At 38.2% G+C, this 18,994-nt stretch overlaps 1 protein-coding gene across 1 annotated transcript; it reads left to right on the top strand.

The window, feature by feature from the left end:
- The first annotated feature begins 6,716 nt into the window (after nucleotides 1-6,716).
- ap5s1 (adaptor related protein complex 5 subunit sigma 1) lies at nucleotides 6,717-14,482 on the top strand. The gene is made up of 3 exons (XM_038279448.1): nucleotides 6,717-6,999; nucleotides 9,710-10,001; nucleotides 13,598-14,482. Exons 1-3 carry the CDS (start codon nucleotides 6,830-6,832, stop codon nucleotides 13,724-13,726), a joined length of 591 nt encoding a protein of 196 aa, XP_038135376.1. The 5' UTR covers nucleotides 6,717-6,829; the 3' UTR covers nucleotides 13,727-14,482.
- Nucleotides 14,483-18,994: the final 4,512 nt, after the last annotated feature.

Here is an 18,994-nt window from a genome sequence, read left to right as displayed (position 1 = left end):
TTCTGTTTGCCTGTGACACCACTCTGGAGAAAAATATCAACATTTTTGTTTATAGGTGTTGGAGCTTGACCTGATTTTCAGTGTAGTCCTGTTTCTCTGACTGTGAATAACTGTATGTGCTCTCTTCATCCTTTGACATGGGAGCTGGCTCTGAGCTTGACTGCCTGGTTGCGTGCTTCCTGAAAGGGGCCACCGGTGAAGGTGGTTGACAGTTGCGTTTTGTATCTCTGCTTCTGTCTCCTTGAACCCCAGTCGGCTTCGGCAGATGGCTGCTCACACTGAGCCTGGTTCTGCTGGAGGATTATTCCTGTTAAAAGGGAGTAAATCCTCTCCACTGTTGCTACAAGCATGCTTGGTGTGAGGGATTGGTTTTGCATCAATGAATCAATGCAATCAACTTGTTTTCTTTAGATAGAAAACTCTGACTGTATGATTTGGTGGAATTGTCTCTGTAAAGTTCCTTGAGATGACATATGTTGTGAATTGGTGCTATATTAATAAGCTGAATTGAACTGAATAGATTTTAAAATGGAGCCAACTTAAAAGTACAGTTCATACATGTTCTATACAGCTGAGGATCAGGTAATCCCAGAAGCACACAGTGAGGCTGCTTTATCTGTTCCAGGAAGTGCTGGTGTTTGCTTTGGATCCTTGTTTTATTTTAATACAGAGAGTTTAAACCATCAAGCTCAGGAGTCTGTAGCCTTTAAAATCCAAACATTTTGCCCTGAGTCCGTCTACGTAGAGGTCATTTAGAGTAGCACATGCGCGTTCACGACACTACGGAAGCCGGAAGACCAAACCAGCGCATTCAGCTCGGCAAAGAACTCATGCTCTTCCTCAACACTGAAGTCCTCAGACATTTTTCTTTCGTTGTTTCTTTCTTTGCACAGGTAAACAGCACATTTCTTCTTCTACGCTTGCATTATTGGCAGAGCAGACGCTGAATGCGCACTTTCATCTGGTTTGGTCTGCCGGCTTCCGTAGCGTCGTGAGCGCGCATGTGCGTGCTTTCAGGAAATCCTATACACTACTGTTTATGCTCTAAAAACATTCTAAATGACTTCGTTTCGAGTAAATTCTGGATGCTACCCACTCAGGACACTTGGATTACATTGGACGAGCAGTATGGAGGAATATTGAGACGTTTTTTGTGGACTTTTATGGACCTTTCTGTCTCGGTCACCATAGACCTCCATTATTTGAATGTCAGCAGATAGCAAGAAGCCTCCCAGATCTCCAGATGCATTTGAGATATCAAAAAAGTACTCCAGAGTGTTGTTCAGCATGGGGGTGAGTAGAAAATGAAGGCTAATCATGTTTTGGGTGTACTATTCCTTTAAGAGCCATTGTAGCGGGTCTGAAGGGCCACTTGTGGCTGCAAAACTGCATGTTGCAGACCCCTAGCTGCTAAGTTATTGTTAGAATTTTAGAGATAGTTGTCCTTCCTTCATTTTCCCGCCCAACAGCTTGATACTATCATATATTAATAGTATGGTGCTTTTGGCTGTGAAGAAATGTTTGAGTTGAAAGCCTCATCTTGACGTCTGCAAAGATACCTAAATGTATGCTTTTCAAAGTGGATTCTTTGTCTCGTCAGACATGTTGAAGGCAGGAAATTTTGACTGAATTTAAAGGTGTCTATTATATATATATATATATATAAATATATATATATATATATATATATATATATATATATATATATATATATATATATATATATATATATATATAAAATACATGTTAGTCTTCTTTCACTCTGGACAGTGAATCTGTCACCATGGAGACTAATTAGTTCTTTGGTGGTTTTTCAGTTTCAGAGAATCTAAACAAATATCCTTTCAACTAAAGGGACAGTTTGGGTTCGATGTTGAATCTTGGTCATTTTTATGTTCTCTATTAGCAGATAATAGCTCTCACTGTGGTACACTGGAGACCTAAAGCTTTAAGGATAAATTTTGAATTTCTAGACTAATGGATTATCTCGATTATAAATGATAGAGTTGGGCCTTTTTAATGGTGCTTAGTCCTGTTTCTCACCTAGACATAGCTATGGGCTCAGCTTTTACTGTGACCTTTTGATGTGAAAATGATCTCAGCCCTCATTGGTTTAACCATTCCTTTCATAGACAGAACTAGTTTAACTTTACCTTTTTTAACATAGAAAGTATTCATAGATCAGTGCTTCTGTCTTCTTTTTGTACAACTTCTTCTCTCGTCTTGAACACCAGTCCGCCTCAGTAGGAGGCCGCTCACACTGAGCCTAGTTCTGCTGGTTTCTTCCTGTAATAAGGGAGGTTTTTTCACTTCACTATCTGTGCATGAATACTCAGTGTGAGGGATCACTGTAGGGTCAGCGACAAAATACTAGCAAATATTGTCACCACATGCTAATCTTGGAGTAATGTGTCCTGCAAGTCAATCACTGGATGCAATCAGCTGGTTTTCCTTAGAAAGAAAATTTTTAACCACTCTGACAGTATGGTGTGGTTGAATTGTCTCAGTAAAGCCTTGACAAGTGTTGTGAATTTGTGCTACATATTTAAAAACTGAATGAAATGTAAGTAAAATTCTCATCTTTTTCTAATCTGTTGTTGAATTTGATTGGATTAGATTCTAAAGTGTTCCTCTTTGAAATATATTAGCCTACTTCTATTCAATTGATTCTCACTGTGAGATGATCAAAAGGTGAACCTGGTGCAATAATCTGTAGTCTTGCTGTCACCTGCAAACACCAAGCTGCTGAGGCCAGCTGTCTGCAGGGGCCGACGGTAAACTGACAAACAGCCAGTAAATCAACCCGTCAAGCAAAGCATGCAGCCCGGTGTGGTTGTAAAGCATCGGTGGGGCTCGTGGGCGTGCAGAAATGAACTTTGCTTATGAGAATTTTATTTTTTCGAGGAACAGGTGCTATCTGCACTTTGCCTCAAGATTCAAGATTCAAGAGACTTTATTGTCATTCACATCACGTGTTACATGAGGTAAACGAAATTGAGAGTCACGGCCTCAGTTACATCCGAATATAAAAAATAAATTATAAAACTAGCTACAATATCAGATTTTATAAATAGAAAAAAAAAACATTTACAGATATATAAAAACAAGAAGTAGAGAATAAAATGTATATTAAAGATAAATTTAGCAGTGCAACATTTTAAAGTGTCTGAGTGTAGACTGCAAATACAAGTTATTGTTAGGGACAGTTTGAGAGTCTCACAGCTTCTGGTATGAAGCTGTTTCTCAGTCTGGTTGTCCTGCATTTGATGCTCCGCAGCCTCCTGCCTGAGGGTAGCGGGACAAAAAGTGAGTGTGCTGGGTGAGTGGGGTCCTTCATGATGCAGGAGGCCCTTTTCCTGCATCTGGAGGTGTAGATGTCTGTGGTGGTGGGGAGGTTGACTCCAACAGTCCTCTGTGCAGCCTTCACTACTCTCTGCAGAGCTTTCCTGTCTGCAGCAGAGCAGCTACCGTACCACACGTTGATGCTCGATCACAGTTTGATTATGTCACTGCATGCTGAGGATGTTTTCATTTCAACCTGCTGAGAATACACACAGCAGACTAAGAGATAACTCGTCGTCGTGTGTTGCTCTGTTTTTAAGCTTCCTTTATTTCAAACTTGTGGGCCTCTGCCTTATTGGCCCATAGAGCTGGCCGGTTGCCCTTCCCTTCACCCACATCCTGTTGTTCTTCTTATTCAGCTGGTTTGTTTCATCACTGGGAAATGTGACTCACAGTTCAGAACACTGAAACTAACGCTGAGCTTTTTTTGTGGCGAGCCAGACACGAGCCGCTGCACGATTCTCATGCTCAGTGCTTTTGTATCTATTAAATGCAATATTGAGAAGCTGAGCACGTCAAACAGCTGTTACAGGGTGAGGAGGGGGGATATTTAGCTTCACTTTCACATTGAGTGTGCATAACAACATGGGGCTAATTTTTACTTACCTTCAGCAATCGTTCACCTTTTTTCCTGTTTGCAGGAGAAAAACATTTGCATGAACCAGTATGAGTTAACCATTATGTGTCAGAGATTCTTCTCACCCACACAAGTTCTGTTAAAAAGCTCACGTCATTTCAAGGCACTTTTCAGAGACAACTCAATAAGTCCATTCAATTAAACTGGTTAAAAGTTTCCTAAAGAAACCTTAAAAGTTTACATCCAGTCTCTGATTATGCAGAATTCACCTCCCCTGGATGAACTTCAGGTGACAGTGGACATTTGCATGCATAGTGTTTTTGCAACAATCCCTCATACCAAGCATGCATGCAGTGACAGTGGAGAGGAAAAGCGCCCTTTAAAAGCAGGTCACTCTACTTACATCAGACTTTGCAAGCTCCGATGCGATAATTTTCCTGCCAAAAGTGCACACACATAATAAATACATGAGTAGTTATTTTTAAAACAGACACTCCCTGCATAATTATAATAAAGCAATTTATATGCATGAAACAAATGGAGCAGTATGACAATTGCCATACTGCTACACTTCTGATAGTAAAATCTGTTGGGCTCTTTTTGGCATCAAGACAACTATTCTTATTGCCACATTGCCAGACAGGACACTGTTAAAAAAAAAAAAAACAGACACTCGTAAACTACTCGAGCGTTTGGAAGGTTTTATACATCTACTTTCAATAAAATAAGGCCCACAATATGTCTAAAACTTCCTTGTGTCCAGTAATATTAGCAGAGCATCTTCAGGCTAATAGTTTAACTCTTGTGAAAGAAGTTTAGCAGGCTGTTTGCCTTTTGCCATGTTTTGCTTTGATCAAAACACAGTACAACTTTCTGGCTAACATGCAAAACTACATGTCAGGCCTCAACATTAAATCTACATCAAACAGCCCACTAGGGCTGGACTAGATATAAGAAATACAATGCATATGCCCGGTCAGCGAATGCACATTTTTGGGCATTTATAATGTAACCCAAAATGTTTATTTTTTATCATTTATTATTTATATATTAATCTATATAAAATAACTTATCCATTTATCAAATTATAATATAATCAAGGGTTTTAAAAAAAGAAATAATATCCCCTCAAAATTATAAAAAGTGTTTCTTCTGCTTGAAAAAGTAATTTAGTATTTTTTCCTCATTCAATCTTTACAATACCGGGTGCCAACAATTCCATGTTTGCTTGATTCATTTTTTTCTTAAGGAACATATTTTTAAGGAACCTTTTAACCAAATAGTTTTTTTTAAACAATTAAGTTATTTCTTATTTATTTTTAAACTTCTGAACTTGCACATTTCTTATTTGGTACGCTGCGTGTCTCTCGATAAAATATATCTAATAATGGTGGGCTGTAACTGCATTAAATGCCATTTTATTCTTCAGCAGTGATGGGAAAGCTTGCTAAACAGGACCTTATACCTAAACTGACAGGCCTGGAGACGTACACAAGAGGTTTATGTACCTCTGGAGGAGCTGCAGAGACGTTCGGCTCAGCATAAAGAATCAGAGGATGTATTAAAACTATTAGATTCAAACTGCACAGATATGATGTCTTTAGAAGAATAAAACTATCTGAAAGAAAGGCATTGTAGGTTTTTCTTTGTTTCCTAAACCATATAAGGAGCACAAAAATGAGGAGAAAAAAGGTAACAAAAAAAGCGAGTACTTTTCCCCCATTAAAATGTTTTTACACCCTGTAGACATATCAGGTTTTATTAAGATGTATGAAATATGTTTGTTTTTTATATTTACATTATTAACATCGCATTGAAAAATATTTCCTGAAGTTAAAATACACATAAGCTCTACATACAATCTTCAACGTCACATTTCTTTTCTAACTGACAGGAAGTCAAAGTGATTTGACACATTTTAGAAGGTGTGCCAGGAGATGTTCTCTGTGACCCTTAAACTGATCAGTAACGATTTTTTCCTAATCTAAATGAATACATACAGACACTCACTTCAGTCTGGATCAATAAGACAAAGACCCAAACAACATAACATCATAACATCCTTGTGACCTTTTCTACATTTCAGCGTCTGTGAGAAATAATGAGGACCATGAAGGAGGAATGAATACGCTCTTTCTTTTCTCGCTGTCATGTCTGTTTAACCCCAAACACACACACAAACATACATTAACTGAGCAAGGCCTGACCCGCTTAAGAAGCATGACCAGCGGCAGCTGTTTGATAACCAGTTGCTTCTGTTTGTCTGCTTAGACACTCTGATTTGTCATTCTGTCTCCTTTAGACTCTGGAGATCCTAACACTTTTAGAAATATGTGTACCTGATATAAATATCTATGTTCTTTATTGTGTTTACATAAAAAATAAATACTTCTAAAATAAACTATTTTCTTCTAATCATGTGTAAGATTATCTATCTATCCATCTATCTATCTATCTATCTATCTATCTATCTATCTATCTATCTATCTATCTATCTATCTATCTATCTATCTATCTATCTATCTATCTATCTATCTATCTATCTATCTATCTATCATCTATCTATCTATCTATCTATCTATCTATCTATCTATCTATCTATCTATCTATCTATCTATCTATCTATCTATCTATCTATCTATCTATCTATAATAAAACAATGTTGTTGTATGTTATATATATATATATATATATGTATATGTATACAACATGCATATATATATAATGTTGTATACGAAAACCTCGACCGCCCTCTGCTGGTCCATACATCACATTGCAGTCACCAGTTTAGTGATCACCTGACCAACCCGGAAGTGATGATTCTGCTTATGAGAAGGCGACAAAACAGAAGAGGATTTTGAGTTTCTATAAACGTTTCACGACTTATTACTTCAACCTATAAATACAAAGATGGTCCGGTGCTTCCTAATAAACACCGTGTGTCCAGTAAGCGCTCTGTCCCCCGGGGAAAGCAGGGTGCTTTATTCCCGGGTCTTCGGTCCAGATGAAGCGCTTCTGTCCGACCAACAGCCGGAGGAGAGGAGACTCCTGCTGAAGGAGAAGATCTCTTTGGTAGCCAGGTTAGCATTGTCCTAAAGCACGAGCCGCTGCTAATTATCGAAAAATGAAATATTAGAAAACACAATTCTAACTGTAGAAAAGCAGACTCGCTTCTAAAATATAGTTTAACTTATCGAGAACGTTTTCAAATCCGTTAACTTTAGTTAGCATTAAGTATCTAACAAAATACAATAACGGTTCTTTTAATTTAATTGTTCATTAAATGCACCAAAAAACAACCAGCTGCATGGTCTGTATTTATAACATTAAGCTACTGGACTGGAGCAAAGTTTAAGTTTACACATGTCCCTGTATTTTTGTTACTGTTCGTGTGAAAGTGGTGAACAGCCAAACTAAAAACAAGCAGACCTCAGAGAAAACCACAAATCATTGTTGACCAATAAAAGCTTTATATCTACTATAAATTACCTAATTTCACTAATTCATTATTCTGCTGCTATTAACCCTATACAGGGCACTCAGTGATGTTATTGGAATTCAGGATAAGATCTTATTACCTTTGTAACAGAAAAAAATATGGATATTTTGATGGAAAAAATTAATGTCAATGTAACAAGAAATGCCAACTTGCCTGAATATATTAAGACAAATAAAAGTATTTCTATAAGAAAATTAATGAAAAACACTCTGAGAGTAAAACTGGCACTTAGATTTTTTAGTTTATAAACCTCAGTATAATTGTTAACTAGCCTTATTAACTTTTTAACTTAACTTTTTAATTTTTCAATTAGCTTTTTACCTTTTCCTCGACTTTTTAACTTTTTCAACTTAATTAACAGTATCATTCAAGGGCTCATCTAATTGGTCAAATGCCAAAATAAGATGTCCAGCTATGTAGCAAAATCTTTGCTGAATGGCTGGATATAGATCTTGTGCTTCTAGATCTCACTGAGGGATGGGGGGACTCCATTTGTAAGGGATATGCAAGTGATCAAAAATGGTAACTTGCCCTGTAAAGGATTAATGTGACAATATGCAAACTTCATGGTGTTATGTCCCTCAGAAGATGTTGAGAGAAACACAGGAATAGATGAATAAATGATATAAAGATTTGTTCATTCCCCTGTATCTCCTGATATTTACTATGTAATGTGAGGGGTTTTGACAGGCTGTTGGAGGCTTTTATTTTGAAGTATAAAGTGTAATTAATGAGCTGGTGCCTCATTATGGTGCAAAGATTAATGAAGAGTTTTGCTTTGTTAATAAGGCTGTGCCACTTTTAAAGCCAAATTTATTAGATCAATGCCTTTCATGTTACCTTAAAAAGTTAGCTTTGTTTTCTTTGAAATCAAGAACTTCTATACTTCAGACATAAATATTAAATCTGCAGCACTTTGATGAACTTTGATGAGATTTATAGAAATCAGATTAGGGATGTCATAATGTTGATGCATAAACAGGTAACGCCGTTGTTTTCAGTTGGATTTAAACTATCGCTTTAGAAAACCTGAAATAAATTTCCCCCTTTTTTATGAGTTCTTAAATGGAATAAAGAAAACCAGTGAATACCAGAATATATAGTCATCCTCAGAATGAAAGGTCAGACTCTAAAGATAAGAGAATCTATATTAGGGGGCTGCAAAATCTTCACATCTCTCTTAACGTGAGATACCAGTGAGAGGTGATAACTCAATGATGGCAACTAAATTAGTGGCCTGATTGAAGTCTCTCCTTTCCAATATTTTGTATTGTGAATTTTGTTCCATTATTGTTGCAAGCAAAGAGAACTCTGGAAAAATGATCTAGAAATAAGTAAACATTTCTTAAATAAAGTGTATTTACCCTTGATTTAAGTAGGTAAATGAGACAGTTTGCCAATGGAATGAGTATTTTTACTCTTAAAATAAGATAATTAGATATTATGTACTTGAAATAAGACACATAAATTATTTTTCTTATTTTAAATGTAAATTGTCTTGTTCCATTGGCAAATGTCTCTTTTATATCCCCAATTCAAGAACAAATACATTTATTTTAAGTAATGATAACTTATCCAAATTTTGATTTTTTTTTTCCAATGCAAGTTCTATAAATGGAAATAAAAGAAAAACTTTAAAAAGCTTCGTAATCAATAAAAGATTTTATCATTTCAAATAATTGTCTTTCCAAACAACGTACAGACTTTATGTTTACATTTTGTTTTAATTTCTGTTTTTCTGATTGAGTTTTACGAATTCCATTCTTTTCAAATTCTGTTTCACAGATCAAATTCTCTTCCCCTCAAGCCCAATATTTGTTGCCGTGATTGGCAGTGGGCAGATTCGGATTTTTGTGATCGGTGCTCGGCTCCCAAAATCCTAAGCAGTGCCTGTCTAATATTAAAAGAAATGTGTTTTCTAGCTAAGGAAGAAGTTAGCCCTTGCTAACCCTCTATAGCCAGTCTTAGACATGAACCCTTCTCATGTAACCATCTAGCAGTGACTGAGGGAAGTTTGCATAACTTCTTTCTCTGAGCTGTGAGATTTAATGCCTGGTTATGCTGTTTCATGTCAGCTCATGGTTTCCAGCTCTGGGCTTTGCCATAGACCTTTCTAGCTGTTCTAGATTGGACTTACTGCTATGTGTCATTGCACAGACATCCTTCTGTCTCTGTCTATTTAGATTCAACGTAAGAAAAAAAAAGCATCAGGAGAAACATTTTATGAGATGCCTATTTGAGCTTTAATATGAACTAGAACATGTCAATTAACTGATGCTTATTTTATCAAGGCAGGTCCGGAGCGCCGTCTCTCTGTCCAGGGAGGCTTCGGGTCGGCAGACGGTCGATGCGATGCCGGGTGACGAGGCTCTTGTTTTGCAAGACGCAGACAGTGGGGTGTTTCGTCTGAGAGCGGGCGACCCATTCTCTGAAGAAATGAGCGTCTTGTGGCTGGGGGTCCAAAGTTTGGGCTTCACATTGGTCTGTGAGCCTCATGAAAATCTGTTGCTGGCTGAGGGAACGTTGAGAACCCTGACCAGACACTGTCTGGAGGACCTGCACATGCTGGGGCAGAGCAGTGAGGTGAGCATCTGTCCTTTTGAACGTTTGGCTCCTCTTTCTCCAGGATAGTCTGTTGTAATGTTTTATCCCTCCACATTCTTTGATTTTACTGTACAACTCCTATGCTTTATGTTTTCTGCCGTTTGGAGATGTGTCCATACTGCTTAAAACTTTTAAAGGTTTGTCAAACTACAACCACAACATTTCAAGTGAGATTCAAACACATTGGTTAACAGACTCGCAAAGGGGAGACAAAAAAGACAGTTGCCATGCAAAATCCTCATATGCTTCTGTATGGGGTTAAGTGCCTACTTTGTAGATCCACCCTCTGCATCAACTAAAACTTGGTTTATACTGGACGCGTCTGCAAGGCACAATAACGCCATTTTTGGCTTCCACTCCCCTCTGCTTGGACTCTGTGAAGACAGAATTTCCTCACAGAGCAGCTAGGAAAATCCACTCAGAAAAAAATACGCCGAGCAGCTCCTGCTGGTGACGATTTGCAAATGTAAACATTGAGAGACATTCCTTGATTTAGCCCTTAAATATCAAACTCCAGAAACAAAAATACTGTGGTTCTCGAATGCCATGAAGAGGCTTTGATAAAGTTGTAAACAGCTGTGTTTTTGTTGTGTAGTGCTGTTGTCAGCTTGCTGTTCCCACTAAATCATTACATTTTGGGAGACACTGCAAGGTCATGTATTTGCTCAGAGCAGGAAAAGTACAACCCAGCATTTAGCTAATGTGAGGGAACAATTTCTCTATCTTCCTTCCATTAATGATTAAAAGATCCTAATACAGTTTCCAACTGTCCTCCCTTCCACTGCTTTAAACCACCTTTTTCACTGCTATCTGTTCCTGAAGGATGAAACAGTCCTTTATTACTCTACCAGCTGTTATGTTCTGTCATTTTGTAAGTCAACAATCTACCTATGCTCTCCTCCTTTTAGACAAGTCTGGATTTTAATTTCAACTATGTTTAATTCTGCAGTTTAAACTGCATTAGAAGAAAAACAGATAACACAAAGGTTTTACAGGTTTAAGCCAGAGATCTGACTTAGCTTTGACTTGAAGATTTGTGTAGAGCTGGCTGGCTATGCTATAAAATGCTTTTTTTGATCATGTTATTTAATCAAATAGCCTTCGGGCTGCCATTTTTTTGTTCTGTGAAAACAAACCCAGCTGCCTGCGTGTTTGGAAAAAGCCTGGCTGACACTTAACTCTGCACATATGGAATACATTTACTTAACTAAACAAAATTAGCTAGAATGAAACAAGACAAAGGAAAAAAATGATAATGATTGAGAGCTATAGTCAATAGGATGATGCAATAAAATCAAAGTGCACTATGGATTTATGTTTTAGAACCATATTTATCTTGAAGCATTTGTATCGAGGTCAAATTACAATTCAAACTAATTTAGAGCTATTGGGATGTGTTTAAACCAATTCATAATGAAAATCTAAAGAGCTAATCAAAACAATAATTGATTAAATATTTTAGTCATAGTCATAAATTAATAACATTTAGACTGAGATTGTTCCTGAGGGAATTATTAGGGAGTAGAGACCCTTTTAGCTTCTGAAGTTAGGTTTTGGGTTATTAAAGGAATAGTACACCCAAAACATGATTAGCCTTCATTTTCTACTCACCTCCATGCTGAACAACACTCTGGAGTACTTTTTTGATATCTCAAATGCATCTGGAGATCTGGGAGGCTTCTTGCTGTCTGCTGACATTCAAATAATGGAGGTCCATGGCGCCCGAGACAGAAAGGTCCATAAAAGTCCACAAAAACGTGTCAATATTCCTCCATACTGCTCGTCCAATGTAATCCAAGTGTCCTGAGTGGGTAGCATCCAGAATTTACTCGAAACGAAGTCATTTAGAATGTTTTTAGAGCATAAACAGTAGTGTATAGGATTACCTAATAGCGCCCCCATGCGCGCTCGCGATTCTACGGAAGCCGGCAGACCAAACCAGCGCATTCAGCTCGGCAAAGAACTCATGCTCTTCCTCAACACTGAAGTCCTCAGACATTTTTCTTTCGTTGTTTCTTTCTTTGCACAGGTAAACAGCACATTTCTTCTTCTACGCTTGCATTATCGGCAGACCAGACGCTGAATGCGCACTTTCTTCCGGTTTGGTCTGCCGGCTTCCGTAGAATCGTGAGCGCGCATGGGGGCGCTATTAGGAAATCCTATACACTACTGTTTATGCTCTAAAAACATTCTAAATGACTTCGTTTCGAGTACATTCTGGATGCTACCCACTCAGGACACTTGGATTACATTGGACGAGCAGTATGGAGGAATATTGACACGTTTTTGTGGACTTTTATGGACCTTTCTGTCTCGGGCGCCATGGACCTCCATTATTTGAATGTCAGCAGACAGCAAGAAGCCTCCCAGATCTCCAGATGCATTTGAGATATCAAAAAAGTACTCCAGAGTGTTGTTCAGCATGGAGGTGAGTAGAAAATGAAGGCTAATCATGTTTTGGGTGTACTATTCCTTTAAGTTGTTACAGTTGGCAAACCTGATGGGACTCGTTTTAAGTGACTCCTTTGTCATCTTCTAGCATTCAGTTATAATGAACACATCAGAAAAAACATAAAAGTTTTCAGTATATTGTGTTTAAAACGTATTCCGATAATTTTTTTTATTACCTTTAAGAACAACTGCTAAAAACAGGTTAGCATTGGGTTAGCTACCACATGACCTCTGTTGACTTCCTGTACACAACACACGACATGATTAAAAAAACATAAAAAACCCAAATGTTTTAGCTGGTAATGCTCTCTAACATTTTCCAGACACATAACGGCTTCTGATCTTAGTTTTGAAAAGCTGAAGCATCTCCAAAGTTTAAAAAAAAGCTCAGCTGTCCAGGCCAGAAGTGGAAAATGTAGATTCAACAAGTCATCTCAATGCCATGTGTCAGTTCTGCCCAGCCACTTAACCAGGTGAGTCCAATGTGCACAATTGAATTCACTATGCAGGTTGGACTCACCTGGTTCAGTGGTCTCAATACCTCCAAGCTATTCCTGTAAATCATGGAGTGCTCTAGTACAATCTTATGGAAGTAGCTTCATTCTACTTAACCTCAGATGGGGTTGAAGAGTATTTAGCCATATGGTCTCTGGCTCTGGGCCTGCTCGTTCAAACGTTTCCGCCCAATGTGGCCTCCTCTCACAGCAGAGGGGTTGGGGGGCATCACATGTCCTTGTGATGTGTTTCTCTGGGAGTATTTTAGAACGGTGGTGGTGCAACTTGGGGTCTTCACATCAGAGCAAACTAGATTTTCCTTCATGGAGGTAAAAAATTAATACCATGGCTTATGGCATAACACTATAAAATAAATTGTGTCAGTCTCAAGACAACACCTCTGAACCACTTTGGAGTATCATCTCACTGATGGTGGCAGCATTATGCTGTGGGAATGTGTGTTATCATCACAGCTTTGAAATAGGAATCTTCTCTGGGTAGGATCTAGTAGGATCATTACAAACAAATGTACTTGTGAAGTTTTGAACATTGTGGTATAGATGCCTTCAGCCCATGTTTCAGTTAGAAAAGCAATCCAGAAACCGTTACTAACAGCATTTTTCCTCCAGGTCCTGCTGAAAAGCAGTCGTATCGACGTCCTGCTTAGCCGCCTGCTTCCTCATGGTCAGCTCCTCTTCCTCAACCACCGCTTTGTTCAGAGTCTGGAGAAAGAAGTCGCAGCCTACATGGCCAAATAAACCAGACGGCACAACCTCAGCTTCCTAGAAGTTTACCTTCACCTACAGTGGAACTCCCAGCTGGAGCTCAGTTACTGCTTGAACCAGAGTAGTGCTGTTGTTTACTTGTGGTGACATTTCTGCAGGAGAGAAGCAGATGGGCAGCCCCACTCGCTGCTGCTTCTGCTGTTGGAGATTGGAAGATGTGTAAACACAGAGTGGGAAATATCTCCCTCAGCCACATTCAGCTATACCACTGGCTGTTTATTGTGTGGGAGGCTTCGCTTTAAATCATGTTTGTCAAATGAAAGAGTGGGAAAAGAGGGAAAACATGTGGCATATGAAGAAGTGCAGCTGAGGAGGCCAGTTAAGACTCGCTTGTCAGAATCAAAATCAGCCAATTATCAAATTCACTAAACTTGAAATGTCACGATGTGGCCTTGATGAGGCTGGTTTCTGCTGTTTTTCTTCAGCTGTTGCTCCTAGCTGTGAGAAAAGTTGACCCGCTGGTTTGTTTGAGTTTTATTTAAATAATAAAGTTTCTGAGCATATTGGAAATAACATGCATAAGAAAATGGAACAAAAATCAAAGACGACGAGTATTCTTTCCAAATCCTGTCATGATGTGCTGCTCATCTTGTTTTTGTCTTCAATTTTTATGTTGACAGTAAAGTTCAGAAGCAAAATGTAGATCTTTAAATAGAATAAGAGGTTTGATGTTTAAGCTTTTTTTTTTTCATGTATTCAAAATAAAATGGACTGCTGGTTTTCTCTGAGGTTTAATTCTCTCTCTTTAATTCTCTCGCTGTTCTTTTTTTTTATCACTAACTCAATCCTATTTATGTTTGGTCGACAATCAACAGGAGTGAAAAGTCACTAAAATAGCAAAGGCGGTTATAAAAAGAGCCTTTATGTGTTTCATTTGGAGGAAGAAAGTATAATATCAGCATTATTGTGACCAACAATGGTCCTAAAAATAACTTTAATCTGACAAAAGTAATTATAAATATTAATCTGCTCCTTACAAGACAAAGTTGTATAACCTCAAGTCTCTATTAAAAATTATGGGAGGAAATTTGAAGTCTATGCAGTGGTAAAAGGCATCCATCCCTTTAATTGAAGTTTTTTTGGAGAAACTGGAGCCTTCAGTATCACCCAAGATCAGGAGCTTCTGAATAAATCAAAACTGGTTCAGCAATTCAACACTGCTACACTTACATGTATGTGCGTCTAAAAACATAAATATGTTGTTAGATTTGATCTAAATTGAACTGCAGGAAATAAACATTTTATATTAGATTTTATTCCTACTGCATTTTGAATGGTGTGTAGGAATGTTTCAATTTATGTTCCAAATGATTTATTTACAGTAGTGTGTAGTACAAACTGAAATTATTTAAACCACTCAGCTTATTTGTCAATCAAGAAGCACAGCACTTAGCTGGTAAAAAGCTGCTTTAGAGTTGCCCATCCATGAGTGAAGCATATAACGCAGAGTAGAGTCTCCACTAGAGAGCAGCATGAAGCCAGACATGTTTGGAGTCTTTTTCTGCTAATAGAACACAGACTCTAACCTTAGAGCAGAAAGCCTTCGTGTTACAAATATCCCAAATCCTGCTGCCTTGAAACAATTTCAAACAAGATGGCAGACATCAAACAACTAGAATATAAAATTGCTTTTGCATGTGTGTTTTTCTGTGTGTAATTATGTGTAATTACTGATGCACAAAAACAGGAAGATGATCTTTTTGCCTTCAAGCAGCTGTTGAGTGAGTTAATGTCAAGTGGAGATTAAAATTTTTGGGTCTGCCTGTAGATTTATATGTGCATTGTGGTTTCACTGCCTGTGATAATGAAACACGCTGGTTGACAAGATTATAAAAGTCTTGTTAAAAAAAAAAATGCAAATAAACAAACAGGAAGAAGCGTCAGGATGTCACATGGTTATTAAAAGATGATCAGTAATAAATCCCATGGCTTTCTTTTTACTCTAAAACGTGTTTTATTAGATAAATAAGGGTTATAAAAGACTAAAATGATGATTTATTTGTTTGTTATAAGCTCTGCTTGTAAAATTCCTTACATTATACTTACATTTCTTTTAGATTCAAATTCTTTTCAGTAAAAAATGCTGTTTCCATATAATGCAATGGAAACCAACCATTCTTGAGCTTCAGTGGCACAAGAGGACTGCCATTAGCTGGAATACAAAAGCAATCAGGAGCAATTGCGACCTTAGCAAATCCTTTTTAACAGTCTTACACTAAAAACCTCAAGTACATGAGCTGGTTAGAGTCTAACAAAAGCACCAAGGTTAAATGGTGTGCTACAACATGAAAAGAAAAAAGTGTTTTCTGCTTGGTTAATGAGTTGTCATCACCGCCACCTGAGTCAGAGGGTAGGTCCTCTCCTGGTACTGAGTGTAAAGTGTCAGCTGATGGACTTCTGCACTATTCCAATGTTGGTTTCTACTTATATATCCATCAACTTTCTTACTTATCTGAGATCCTGTAACAGAAAACAGGTCACGGGAAAACCAGGGCATTATTCTTGTCATTCAGAACCACCTTGACTGGCTCCCTTTGGGAAAGGAGAGAATTTATGCCTTTATGATAAAAAATAAATGGCTTGTACTTTTATAGCGCTCAGGGCTCCAAAGTGCCTCACAATACAACCAGTCTTTCATATGCTGATGGTGATAAGCTCCACTTAAGTCACAGCAGCCTTCGGTCAGACTGACAGAAAAATGGTTTCCATACAATATGTTCCACTGGATTTTCTAACAATTATCAACAGGCCAGACAGGTGTAGGGCCTTAAGTGTCTTAACCAAGGACAATGAGGTGTAGGGACGGGGAGTCGGCGGTGGTGGAGTCCCTAGTCAAAGCACGTGCTAGAGTGCCATTTCTGGAGCCAAAATGTTTGCTAAAGTTCCCTAACCAAAACATGTTCTACAGTTCACTATATAAACAAAACACATGCTAAAGTGCTCACTTTAGGAGCCCACTTTTGGGGACAAAACGGATGCTAAGGTGCCCTCCTGTGAGCCAATATGCTGCTAAAGTGCCCCCAACGGCGGTGAAGACCTACTATGGCCTTACAGTGTCACTGTGTGGATTCTTTTTCCCTCTGCAGTTAGCCTATTACTTAGGCTCAAGAATAGCCCGTGCTTCAAACTAGCAATTTTGTAACTTTTCCAGGTTGTAAAGGGCCTGCTCTCCAACCATTTTTTCCGCAACTCCCCCAGAGAGCAACAGGTAATCTATTGAGGTCCAACCTAACATGTCTTGTAACCAAGGCACCAAGATTCCTGCTTTTGTCCAGAGACTGACCCCCAATTTGGATCACAGAGTCATTCCTAGCTGCAGAGGATTCCTTTACTGACCACTTAGCTCTCGAAAGTATATACACATAGTATATACAAAAGTAGTATAAAAGTCTAAGTTTCTTGGCAACAAATAACTCTAGGATATGGATATTACATTCAATTCTTTGAGGGCCGATAACGTCTAGAAATCTCTCTGGTTCAAACACACCAGAATGAAAGGGTTTGATTACCTCTTTAGTTGAAATCCAGTTCTCCTGGGTTCTGCTAAGGACCTAATTAGTTTACACTTAGACAACATTTATTGTAATTTAGTATACACTTGTTTTGTATACACCGAGTGTAGTAAACACAGAGTGTATACAAAACAAAATTACATTTTTTTTGCAGTATGTTAAAGCAGAGATGCATCTGAAAGGTGCAGGACCTCGGCCCTCAAGAACTGGATTCTGACGTCCCTTTTCTAGGACATGTTGCAGGACATGTACTGTAAATGCTAATCCAATCACATAAAAAACTAAACGCATAGCTGAGACCTTAAGGTACCCAAAAACAACAATGTCCTCTCTAAGAGTATGCCTTAACAATTCTGTCTTTGCATGACAGAAAAAGGTACAAGGGGCAGCCTTAACCGAACCAGTCTTGAAACAAGTTATTTATTTTTTTTCCAATATACAGAATTTTTTCTTTCTTTAAACAAGAGCTGGTGTTGCCATTTCAAGAACTACCATCGACCCATATTCTCACAGCCCCACTCAATGAAATGGGAGTAAGGATACAGTTTAAGCCTCCGGAAACACCAAAAGACATTTGGACAACACACCAAACTCCTGTAATTCATTCAGGAACTCCCTGAGGGTAATCGCATGTTCCACTTTTGACAGGCAGGATGAAATCTTTTAACGATAATAAATTGTTTTGTTTAATGACCTGGCATACACTTTCTGCTTTAATTGTGTGTATTAAACCTTTATCTCCAACCTTTTTCTTCTATATAAGCTGCACTAATATTCAGTCATCATCCACTCACGCTGACCAGACCGAAGCTGACATTGTCAAAGCCCATCTCAGTCTCTCTCCCGGGCTCTTTTTCCTTTTGTCCTCTCCTTCCCACCTGCCTTAAAGCTCCGTCAAAAGGGTTTCTCTTGAATTGAACAACGACCATTGAGAAAGCCAACTCCCGAAGATTTCCCTCTTAATATTTTTTCTTCTGCCTCATTAGATGTCTCCCTGACTATTGTGTGGCTCATGGCGAGTGCACGGCGGAGAAAATGGGCTCAGCCCCAGCCAGTGATACAATATGAATTTTAATGTGAGATGACGACTTATTCACTTTAGCCTTTGTCAGGGCATGCAGCGTGAAAGACCTGAACGCTGCTGCTCCTTTTCATGTACATTAAGAACCATTTCTATTCCCTTTCATATGTTCATTTTCTAGAATTTTAAATGTTCTTCCTCTCAAAGGCTGAGGCTGAGTTGAGCTTCAGCGAGAGAGGAAGTTTTGGAATGTTCATAGATACAGCTTAGTGCTATTCATGTCAGGTGTCAGTGGAAGTTTTTGCATCAAAGGTGCCTTAGGCAAGTCTGTTCTTCTGAGCCAAACAAATATTTTCTGTTTTGATTGATAGATAGATAGATAGATAGATAGATAGATAGATAGATAAACCAAAGCAATAGCTTATCCCTTAAACAGGGTAAAAGGTTTGATAGATTAAAACAGTTTAACTGAGTCTGTGACCTTACAAAATAATCTTGCTCATGATTAGAAGAAAATACTTTATTTTAGAAGTGTTTATTTCTTATGTAATAACAATACAGAAAAAAATACTGTAAACAGTTTATTTCTATTAAATATGTATGAAATACTGCTACACCAAAGTCAGTTTGTTGTTTATGCAGTAATGCATTCAGGGTAAATTATGTACATTGGGTCCTGCAGAGCATGCTCGGTCCAGCTAAAACAGC

This window comes from Cyprinodon tularosa, unplaced genomic scaffold, assembly GCF_016077235.1.
Source record: "Cyprinodon tularosa strain WSP-4 unplaced genomic scaffold, ASM1607723v1 ctg150, whole genome shotgun sequence".
In the NCBI taxonomy this organism is placed as follows: Eukaryota; Metazoa; Chordata; class Actinopteri; order Cyprinodontiformes; family Cyprinodontidae; genus Cyprinodon; species Cyprinodon tularosa.
This window is presented reverse-complemented; position numbering and strand designations above follow the sequence as displayed.